General features: G+C 45.5%; 1 protein-coding gene across 1 annotated transcript in view; it reads right to left on the bottom strand.

Annotated features, from left to right (window-relative positions):
* The window catches only part of EHD4 (EH domain containing 4), an 87,764-nt gene that overhangs the window by 63,752 nt on the left and 11,968 nt on the right, over window positions 1–12,044 (bottom strand). The window contains exon 2 of the mRNA XM_060618854.3: window positions 2,255–2,431. Within this exon, the coding sequence (XP_060474837.1) occupies window positions 2,255–2,431 (177 nt within the window). The remainder of the gene's footprint in view (window positions 1–2,254; window positions 2,432–12,044) is intronic.

The following is a 12,044-nucleotide window of genomic DNA, read 5'->3' as shown; positions in this document are numbered from 1 at the left end:
ATATTATTTGATAGTAGTTTTCTATGTATTCTCAATTTAATTAACACTTGATTATATAAGGCATGGATTATTTTCAGCAAGTTTTAAATCTCAGATAATGGACCTTGCCATTCAAAATTTTCTTTTTTTAAAAAAAAAGTTTATTTATTTTGAGAGAGAGAGCACAAGTTGGCTGGGGGCAAGAGAAAGGGAGAGAAAGAATCCCAAGCAGGCTCCACACTGTCAGCACAGAGCCTGATGTGGGGCTTGATCTCATGAACCATGAGATCATGACCTGAGCCAAAATCAAAAGTCAGACCCTTAAATGACTGAGCCATCCAGGCATCCCCCCAAATTTTCTTAAATGCTTCTTTTCCATACTCAGATATCTGCTGTAGGTTTAGGACTTGAAAAAAGATAAATTTGTTGGGAAAGTAAATCATCTGCCAAAAGAAAACAAGCCAACAGCCATTCTTCCAGGGTTTTCCTTTGTGAACATGGACTCCATAAAATAGTAATTTGAAAAAAGTGGCAGCTTATTTCTTTTTTAAGCCTTCGTTGGGCAAAAAGAGAGTAAGACTAAAGGCAGTGGGAATGAAACCACAGGATCCCAGGCGATCTTCCATGGAGAAGGACCTTGTGCCCTGCACTTTCCAGGCCTCTGGAAGCATCTGGGGCCAGTCTTGAGACAGGAGGCCTGGCTGTAGTCTGCTCTCTGACCAGGATGCCCCAGGAGGCCCTGAGTGGGGAGCTTCTTGCCCCACCTCCCCTCAATTGTCTCAGGAGACCCTCTGGTGTTCTCCCACCTGGGTTCTAACCCCTACTTCTCCCCCAGGAGAGGCTCTGGTGGCAACCAAGGCTGTTCTGGAGATGAGGAGGAAGTCCCTCCCAGAGCATCCTGCAGGTGGAAAAAATCATCTGGACAGTATTCTGTAAACCACTGTCAGCAGTAAGATGGAATTTCTCTGTGAGCCCACCTACATCATCTGTGCATTTCTATTTATCCCACTGCCATGCTCCCTGGCTGCCATTTGGATGCCTCCTTTAATTTGTGATAAGAGCATAAGAAAGCCAGTAGAGCTCAGTTTTTCCCAGAGGCACCTGGGCTGCCCCTGGCAGAGCCACCTGGGCTCTTTGTGCCTGGGCACAAATTTATCCCCTAGTCCTTGTGAATGGTGCCTTCTGGAGCTGGGTGATGGGTGCCTCAGCCTCTGGGAGGATAGCAGTTGGCTGGAAGCCTTTATTCTTATTTTCTAAACCATCTAAAAAGAAGTATAGTTCAGGACTTTTGTCTGTCAGCTCTTCCTAAAGGGGTTGAGATGACCCCTCCCTGGCTTGGCACCCCCACAAGCCCACTCCCCCAGAGTAACCAGTCTAAGGCAGGAGATTCATAAAAGAGGGGAAGGGAGAGGTGAGGGGTATGGCAGGAGAGAAGAAAGGGAAAAGGTTTAAAAAAAAAAAAAAAAAGCTAGGAGTGACAAAGAGAAGGAAGGAGAGGGAGAGAAGAGCAGGTCATGTCCAAGAGCGCACAGCTACTTCCAGGACACCTGCTTGCCTCCACAACCCTCTGTATCACTGGGAGCTCTGGAGAAGGGTACAGGGTGGTATAAATAAAGCTCATCTCCAGTTAAGACAGAATCTGAGGTGTCCCATGACTTCACATCTGTAATATCATGAGCAAGTAACAAAATGAACTTTTCGTGTGGTTTTGCCTCTATTTCCCCTGCCCTTGCCTTAATGAGTAAGGAAGCAGCTCAGAGTGAGGGAGTGAGAAGCCTAAGGGGCAGCCAGGCAGGCAAGGTGACCTGTCCTGGAATAATCAACAGGCTGAATGTGGGGGTCAGGCGAAACCCAGGGGTCATCTGGGTTAGGTTCTCTGTGCAGGACGCCCCAGCACACCATGCCTGAGAGGTGGCCATGCAGCAACCGCTTAACACTGTCAGTGATGGGGAGATCACTTCCTCACAAGGCAACTGGATCCATTTCTGTGCACATGAAACTATTAGAAATTTATTCCTTATACTGTGCAGCCTTATAATGTCTAATCCTGGGGATTAGCTCTGTCCTCTGAAGCTACCCAGAATGGGTAATAAATGATCATTTTCTATGATAATCTTTCAAATATTTGAATACAATAAGCATATTCTCTATAGCTTCTCTGTTCTAGAACAGACATGCTCCATTCTGTTTTTGAACCTTTATATGTAATTGGCAAGAATTCAAAGAAAAGGTTTAAACAAAGGTTGACCAAAGATAGCAGTTTGCTGGTCCTTACCGATTCAGGAAAGCATTTCCAAAGCGACTAAGCTTTCGGAAGGGCTTTTTGGGGTCCACGACTAAAGCGTTGCCTGGGGTGCTGCCCTCAGTCTCCCCGTACATCACAGCGATGAAGGAATCGGTGGTGGGCTCTGGGCCAATCCTCATGCCTGGGAAATCTTGCTCCAGTAAGTATCTGGGAGGGAAAAAGAAAAGAAACTTGGCATGTTGTCACAAAGCAAGAGGCCAGGAAGCTTCCTGGGGCTACCAATTTTTAACATAATCATTTAAAGCCCTAGGAATATAGACCCCAAGAAAAGGAGAATGACTGGCATTTTACTCTTTTACTAATGACAAATTTTCAAAGCTTAAAATCTACAACCTAAGTCTCCCCCCACCCGTATAAGAGGCTTTGTAACAGGTCAGACATCTTGTAGACTTCCAGGAGCTTCTGAAAATGTACCTTTCCTTAGCACAATTCCTGTTTCAGGTTCCATGGGCACCATAGGCACCACCCCAGGGAAGTGTACCCAGCCAGCTCTCGTTGCATCCTGCTAGAGCCTGCTCAGGACCACCTCCATTTGGGAAGTGTTCCTGTCCTTCCAGTGTGTTGGGCACACCTCTGTGGGCCCAGGGCACCCTGTGCCTGCAGCCATCATAGTGTTTACCAGGGGCACTGGACTTCACTGTTTGTGGGCCCTTGCAGGCTGGCCCGTGTCTATGGCTAGATGCCTATTCCCAGCACCCAGCACTGTACCTGCCCACAGAGGGCACTCAGTGTCGTGAATGAAATAATGAACCCTTTCCCTCTTTGTCACTAGCAATCAATGTAGCCGTCACATCCTCCCTTGTGCATTTTACAGCTCCCTTGGGTTCCTGGAGGTCATGGCCATGGAAGATGATCTCCAAAGAATTCAGCAGCAACAGAGGCTGCTATGGGCAATGGGGTTGAAGGAGGCAGGGGGCAGGGGTTCAGATTAAATACTGCCAGGGCCATTACTAGCCTTATGTGCGAATTGGAAAAAGATGCTCCTTCCTCCAGGTAGACCCAGCCCTGCACTAGGATTTACAGCTTGGCAAGCTAGCTGGATTCCACCCCCGCCCCCACATGCCCCTCTGCCCAAGTGCCTTCACGTGGCTTAACCTGTACAACTGCGCACAGTGGGCCTAGCAAATATCATTGAGGGCTCTTATTTTAGGGGGCTGAGAAGACCAACCCATGTGATACAGGCCAAAGACTGGCTCAGTGGGGTTGTGGCAAGGTAGCCAGAAGTAGAGTGGTGGGGAAAGTCTGCTTTCTGTGGGAAATGCTTGAGCCCTAACACAGCTCCCCTCCACCACCAGCACTTCATTCAGCTGAAGCCACTCAGAGCCCCTCCCTGCCTCCCTCGTGACCAAGATTTCCTTTCCATGAGGAAGGAACCCACTAAAGAGTAGTTATGGCAGGGAGGTGAGCAAACACTACTCCCTCCTTCCTTTGCAACCATGAGGAACATGAAGAAAAGAGTATTTTGGAATACATTTCCCTCATCCCCAAGCAACAGGTGGAAATGCAACAGCTTCAGAGAACACTCCACAGTGACTGTCAAAAATAATGGGGGGGGGGGGCGGGGAGTGGTAGAGAAGAATCCCTGTTTGAGGTGATTAGGGCAGAGCCATGTCCCAGCCCCTCCAAGGAGATGATCCTTCACCCTGCACAACTTTCTCCAGCTCCCCAATCCTGCAGCCAACAATCTATTTGGTCCTAGCCTGGAGTGCCTAGGCATTTAGGCCCCTAGTCCTAGGGGTGCCTGGGTGGCTTAGTCGGTTAAGCATCTGACTCTTGGTTTCAGTTCAGGTCATGATCTTATTGTTCATGGGTTTCGAGCCCCTTGTTGGGCTCTGCGCTGACAATGCAAAGCCTGCTTAGGATTCTCTCTGTCTCAGCCCCTCTTCTGCTCACGCTTTCTCTCTGTCTCAAAATAAACAAATGAACTTTAAAAAGTAAAATTAAGAATAAATGTCCTGACTGATCAAATTTTGGCCCAGAACCTGTGATTTTATTTCCAGGGATAGAAGGAACTGCATTACCAACTGTCCAACACAATTTTGCCATCTTTCTAAGAATAAGAAATTAGGCCACCCCTTACACTTACGTTTTTTATGTCAACAAAATTGAAATTGCTTAGCGATCTTAGCAAGCTATATTCTAAACATCTAATTGATCTCATTGCTAGTTTCAATGTCATCCAAAGTTTCTATCTTTCTGTGAAGTTGTGGAGCACCAGAATAGATAACATTTAAATATGTCCCCTACATTTTGAGGAAATGTGAAAAAACAATTGGATAATAGCACAGCATTTACCAAATACTCACTATTTATGTGGAGTACAAAGGCCCTCCACACGCACAGTTGTTCAGTTGTTCTGAGTGTTGTGATCCCCGTAACACTCTGAGGTGGGCACATTTTACAGTTGGGAAAACTGGGGCATCAGAAAGGCTAAGCAACTTGCCTAAAGTCACACAGTAAGTGTTTCAGTGGAAATGGAATGCAGGCAGGTGGACCCCAGGTCTTGTGCTGTCTCCAGATAATGTTTAATTAAAAAAAATTTTTTTTTAACATTTATTTGTTATTGAGAGACAGAGAGACACAGAGCATGAGCAGGGGAGGGGCAGAGAGAGAAGGAGACACAGAATCTGGAGCAGGCTCCAGGCTCTGAGCTGTCAGCACAGAGCCTGATGTGGGGCTCGAACCCACAAATCACAAGATCATGACCTGAGCTGAAGTCAGATACTTAACCAACTGAGCCACCCAGGCGACTCTTGTTTAAATTTTTTTTAATGTTTGTTTATTTCTGAGAGAGAGAGAAACACAGCATGAGCGGGGGAGGGACAGAGAGAGAGGGAGAACACAGAATCTGAAGCAGGCTCCAGGCTCTGAGCTGTCAGCACAGAGCCTGATGTGGGGCTCGAACTCAAGAACTGCGAGATCACGACCTGAACCGAAGTCAGACGCTTAGCCGACTGAGCCACCCAGACGCCCCATCTCCAGATAATGTTTAAACCTGGGTTTGAGCTGGTGGTTTGCTCAGAGATGAGGAGCACAAGGGGGGTTCAGGGCCCTCATGCAGAGGGTGGCACTGGCCACAGGCAGCACCATCTTGTATCTTCTCAAAAGTGAGAGATAAGAGCTCTCCCAGCTGTCTTCCGGCATGGTCCTGGGGCTGCCCTAACAACGAGGGGCCAGCTCTCCCCATTCTCCCCAGAAAAAAGCTGCACAGAGAAGGAGCTACTTTTCAGAACATGTTCAAATTTAATTTTTTAAAATAATTTCAGAACTTTTTCAGGCACCTAGTAGACTAATAAATAAATACGCTTAGGAACAGAAATGTTCATGTTTACAAATTCTTGTGACATTCCTCACAAATCTTAGAAATACTGGTGGAAGTCAGCAACAGCATCTCACGTTCTGTGAAACTCTAGCACTTGTAGAGTGTACGTAGAGTGTGTGGATCTCACATGCACACATGAATGTGGAATTTAGGTTTTACAGCTCCTCTGGGATCTCAAGTCTGAAGTCATTCATCAGCAGAGCTAGAATTCAAGTCCAGAGCACACCCCTCCCAAGTCCACTTAGACTTCAAAGCCCCATGGCCTGGATGAAGCTATATGCCAGGAGATCTGAGATCTGTGGGACAGAGGAAGGAGGATGACCGAGGAGAGGAGCCAGGACTTAGAAGAACAGCAGCCAGTGTCACCAGGCTCCCCGCAGCACACACAGTTCTCACAAAAGGGTTATGTTCAAGTATTGGTTTGAAACTTGACAGGCACTTTCCCATAGAATCAACGTTAACAGCAATGGCTGGCTTGCAAGATAGGCTGCAAAGGTCACACACACCGATAAAATAGACAAAGCAGTCAAGAACTGTAGCACTACCTTTTGGGGGAAAACCCGATATTGAGTTCCACGTTGGGGGGCTCTCTGCAATCTTGCCCCTTCTCACAGCCTTCCTAGGCATGGGCAGGGGGAGGGCCCTCCAGCTCCAGGACCAGGGAGGTGAGGGTGGGGCTCAGGCAGGGGTGGAGGGGCCAAGGGATGCTGTAGTTCAGCTATGGGTCCTCAGTGGGGCAGTAACTCACATGTAAAGGTGTATAAGTCAGGCCATCATCGCCAAGGAGAGTCTTAAACACTTCCTGATGTTTTGTTTATATAGAAGCACAGGAATCCCCACTAACTTTGGAATAATAGGGGTTTCAGTGAAAACCCTGAAGTATGAAATTGTTTAAAGAAAAGTGGGTGTAAAAAAAAAGAAAAGCAGTTGTTTCTTTTTTTTTATTGTTTTTTTTTTTTAAGTTTATTTATTCTGAGAGAGACAGAGACAGCAGCACAAGTTGGAGAGAGAGAGAGAGAGAGAGAGAGAGAGAGAGAATCCCAAGCGGGCTCTGTGCTGGCAGTGCAGAGCCCAATGCAGGGCTCAAACTCGCAAAAACTGTGAGATCATAACCTGAGCTGGAACCAGGAGTCAGAAGCTTAATCGACTGAGCCATCCAGGCGCCCCCTTACTTTCAAGTCATGATGTGATCGAAGCTAGAACTTCCTAAGTAGCAACCCTACCAGACGGAACTTTAATACATTATTTTTCAAGTATACTTAAATATACTTTGGTATATATTTGACAAAGAAATATTTGCCTTCTACAGCAGAGAAGCAGAACTAGGAAGAGGTATTGTATAGCTTGCTTACATTGTTAATTCGCTTAGTGATACTTTCTCCCACAGATAATCAACAGCCAAAATTCAGTGTTTAATTTCATTATGAAAGCAATACCAATTAAAGACATAATGTATTAACACTGAAAGAGCTCATAATACTCAACACTAGTGAAATAGTGTAGTAAAATAAACACCTTTATATGTAGTAAAATAAACACCTTTGTATATAATCAGGTGGTCTAACCTCACTGAAAAGAAATTTGATACTTTGTGTTAAAAGCCTTTAAAATGGGGATAGTTCTACTTTTTGAAACCTATCCATAGGAAAAATCCTAGATACATGAAAAAGATTTTTGTGTGAAGATATCCACTGCAGCATTATCTGTAATAGCAAAAAACTTAGAAAAAAAAATTGTGTTCTCTTTCCATGGCTCTCCCGTAATATAAAGTTCACTTATTGTATTTAAGACTTCATATTCCCTATGTCCACCTGGTAGAGTTATGCTGCGGGAAAGCAGGGCTTTTAGTCTCTGTTGTTCACTAATGCTTCACACTTGCTTGGAACAATTTCTGGCACACGGATGAGGTAATGAATGTTTGAGTGTCTGATTCCACTGGCCTTTATACCACCTTTTCAATAGGCCAATGCTATTCCCACCTCAGGATGGCTTGGAGGGCCCTCCCGCAGACATCTGCATGTCACATGGCACTTCCCTACCCTGACAGAGTAGCCTCTCCAGTCTGGTCCCCCTGCCCACCTCCCCATTACCTACTCAGAGCACTTATCAGTAGCTGACATTCTGTCATGTTCTTGTTGGCATGTCACTGTCCCAGGATGTTAGGAGCACTTTGAGAGATGGGCCCTCGTTCGTCTGGGTCACCACCATATCCTGGCACTTAACATGGTGTCTGGCACATAGTAGGTGCAGAACCAGTGTCTGGGGACCGACCAGCTTTCTCCTCGCCCTCATCCAGGTAGCCATCTGGCTCTGGCCTCCGTCCCTCACTTTTCTGCCTCCTCATCACACCTCGTGTGGACTCTGGCCACTTAGTTCTGCCCAGCTGCCTTCCAGCCTCCCTCTCCCCCATCTGTCCTGCAAGATCAGATTCCTCTTCTAAAGCACCACTTTAACCCGACAGCCTTCACCAACCACCCAGTCCTTCCTGGATGACTTCCATTCCCCCCACAAGCCACCCCCTTCTGCCTTGCCCTCTGGGTCCTTGCTCCTCAACTACTACAGGCTCTCTTCCCTCCTTGATTAGTCTCTTCCAGGGAAATTTCTGCCCCTCACTTCCCTTATTTCATTCCCTCTGTTTGGCAGGGAATCATGTCTCAGGGTCTCTACTCTCTATCCTACTTACTCTGTCAAGTCACTTTGCAAAACATCTCCTCCTGTGGGCAGTCCTCCCTCCCTGAGCACTCCAGGACTGTTTTTTTTCTGGCCACTCCCCAACTTCCCTTCTCTTGGGAGCACCTGGGATTGGTGTTATTTGTGGGCCTAGCTCCTCTTTCCTGATAGGCTGACATTTCCTTCAGGGCGCACGATCCACATACTCAGAACTCTGGAGCCCCAAACTCTCTTAGGAATCATTTGGCTCAACCCTGGGTCTTTATAGATGAAGAACCTGTGGATTAGAGCAGGCAATGACTTGCTGGTCAGACTCGCTCTGTGCAGGGCTTGGAACCTGGGGTTCCTCCCACCTGGCCTGAGGCTCTTTTGCTTTTACACCAGTCTCAGCCCCATTGCTCTGGGCTTCCACACAGCCCCCATACAACCCTATGTAGGACCTGTCAGATACATGACTTAATATATGACACTCTAAGCTGACTTCCCACAGGAATTTTACATTGGAGGGTGGTGACACTCAGATACACTTATGTCACACTGCCAGGCAGGCAGGCACAATCCTATGCAGCGAGGGAACTAAGAACAACCAGGGCACAGAATATCCGACATGAACAACGTGAGAAGAAAGTGATGAGGTACAAAACCAGCAACCTTGAAGAGTCTGAGTGGATCCCGAGGTACAATGTACAAAAACAGGTCACCCACAGGCACAAGGCTGACCAGCTGTGTTAAACTTTGACATATCAGAGGCTTTCTCAGAGCTATAAGCTCCGGGGACTTGGTGGTGTTATCTGCAAAAACAAGAATTCAAAGGAACAAGAGGCCACAGGAAGACTCTAGAAGAGCATCACCGTAGTTCAGAGCCAACAAGCCCACTGCACAGGCATCCTGAGCATTAGATGGATTTTTTGTCCCAGGCTCCACCTTGTTCTCCTTTTCCTGTGTTCTCAGAAAGGGCTGCCACTTCCAGTGGTGATTACTCCAGGAGTCTCGAGCCAAGCCGTCAACGTGGAAAAAGACAGACAACTGGGATTCCAAGTAGCTGGAGGGAGGGGTTGGTGGGGAGGATGGGAGATCTGCCATCTCCTCGTCCCTGTTTGTGGAAGACCATGGCGTGGCCTCGTCCCAGTGGCTCCTGGGCACACTGGCCCAGCCTAGGTTCAAGGAGCTGATCTCATGCAAGAGTATATGTGGACAGAGTCTTTTTCCTTCTGTTGCTTACATTAGAAAAAAAAAAAGATTTTTAATGTCATAGGAAAAAAAAATGTCACTTGTGACAAGGGGAAAATAAATCTTCAGGACAATGAAAGTCCCTCAAAGTACTCTTCTCAAAGACGGGCTTAAAAATGGGGTGCCTGGCTGGCTCAGTCAGTAGAGTGCACAACTCTTGATCTTGGGGTTGTGAGTTAAGGCCAATGTTTGGTATAGAGATTACTTTAAAAAAATAAAACCTTTTGGGGCACCTGGGTGGCTCAGTCGGTTAAGTGCCCAACTTCGGCTCATGTCGTGATCTCACGGTTTGCGAGTTCGAGCCCCGCGTCGGGCTCTGTGCTGACAGCTCAGAGCCTGGAGCCTGCTTTGGATTCTGTGTCTCCTCCCCTCTCTGCCCCTCCCATGCTCATGCTCTGTCTCTCTCTGTCTCTTAATAAGAAATAAACGTTTAAAAAAATTAAAAAAAATAAAACCTTTAAATCTTTTTTTAAGAACGACTGAAAACAAACAAACAAGGTGCATTATTCAATGATAGACTTCCAAAACTCTAGCTGCCAATTTTTTTTTTTTAATTTTTTAACGTTTATTTATTTTTGAGACAAAGAGAGACAGAGCATGAACGGGGGAGGGTCAGAGAGAGGAAGACACAGAATCTGAAACAGGCTCCAGGCTCTGAGCTGTCAGCACAGAGCCCGACGCAGGGCTCGAACTCATGGAACACGAGATCATGACCTGAGCCGAAGTCAGCCACTTAACTGACTGAGCCACCCAGGCGCCCCTCTAGCTGCCAATTTTGTCTCCCCTGGGTATTCATCCAGGCATTCTGTCTAGGTTCTGACTTATCCTTAAGATAATAGAAAAGGCATTAATTATTTTAGTAAGACAGTAGTCTCCCCTTACAGAGGGAATACATTCCAAGCCCTTGAGTGCATGTCTGAACCCTATATGCACAATGCGTTTTCCTGTTACACGCACCTATGATAAAGTTTAATTTATAAATTAGGAACAGTAAGAGATTAACAAAAATACCAAATAATAAAAGAGATCAGTTATAACATTAAACTGTAATAAAATTATGTGAATGTGGTCTTTCTCTTTCCCTCAAAATATCTTACTGTACTATTCTCACCCTTCTTGTGATGACATGAGACGATAAAATGCCGAGAGGAGGTGAGGTGACCGAACGCAAGCATTGTGACACAGCATTAGTACCATACGTCAAAAGGAGGATCATCTGTTTCTGGACTGCGGTTAAGTGAAACCACAGAAAGTGAAAGAGTGTATAAGGGGTTGGGGGAGGCTACTGTATACCTAACTTTCGAGGACTTGTTATGTGAAGTCTTTATCTGAAAAGACTATTTTATCCTAAGCACTTTATGGGGTAGGTTCTACTTTTATCTCCATTTTACAAGGAAAAAATTAAGGCTTGCGTAGGTTAAGTGGCTTTGTAGAACCTAGATTTCTTACTAGTCCTGCAAAAGCACTACTTGCGCTAAATCAGAGCTTGAGAGGCTGAGTGAGCCTGCAACAGGTTACAGGAATGAGCTCTGTGAATCATAGCAGATATACAAGTCTAAGACTTTTTAGTGAGTATTCAGGAACCAAGTAAGCATTCTAAAAAGTAATATGCCACATCTATTTGGGGTGTTTAACGAGCATTATTTTTAAATTTTCAAACCAAAATCTAGAGAAATGGCTTGTGTCATGATGAGATTTTTAGGAATGTTTGTGCATACACTGGCATCTGTAGATAGTTTAAGAGTTCAGTTCATTGATAAGGACTGGGACTTTTTTTTTTTAATTTTTGTTTATTTTTGAGAGAGAGAGAAACTGCGAGCAGGGGAGGGGCAGAGAGAGGGAGACAGAGAATCCGAAGCAGGCTCTGTGCTGTCAGTGCAAAGGCTTCAAACCCAGGAAGTGTGAGATCATGACCTGAGCCAAAGTCGGATGTCCAACTGACTGAGTCACCCAGGTGCCTTCGACTGGGACATTTTTAAAAAGAGCATTCAACTAACTGCAACAGTCATTTTTTTCTTTCTTTTGAGTATTAGTTACTAAGGCTTTCGGCCAAATAGATGTGAAAGAAATATATAAAGCACAGCTTTTCAGTTCAGTGGAGAAGCAGTTGTATTTTCTTATTTTAAAATCCAAGGCTGTGAGTTTAAATACATTTCAGTTTAGAGTAAGTGTTGGAAAGCTTTACGTAATGTGTTCTTTATTGATATTACTCCATCCACCATTTCACTAGGAGAGTAACCGAAAAGAAAGGGTTAGTCCTTCAAGTTTGATTTGTGTTGAATCTAGAAATGATGTTTCTAAAGCAGTTTCCTTTGTTTATCTTCATGCTCAATACCAAGAAATGGAAGAGAGAGAAGAATCAAACGTGTTATCGCAAAAGTCTTATAAAATGGTCAAGAATACATAATGTTTTCCTAGTAAGTTACCACCACCACCACCACCACTTCTGGACGCCACCAAACAACAGATTATTATGAAACCACACTGTACAGTTTGTTTATAAGGCATTTCACACGTGTTTTATCTCTTCAGCCTCAC

Source organism: Panthera onca, chromosome B3 (genome assembly GCF_046562875.1).
Source record: "Panthera onca isolate mPanOnc1 chromosome B3, mPanOnc1 haplotype 2, whole genome shotgun sequence".
Classification (NCBI taxonomy): Eukaryota; Metazoa; Chordata; class Mammalia; order Carnivora; family Felidae; genus Panthera; species Panthera onca.
The sequence above is the reverse complement of the archived record's forward strand: the minus strand, read 5'-3'. Positions and strand labels throughout refer to the sequence as shown.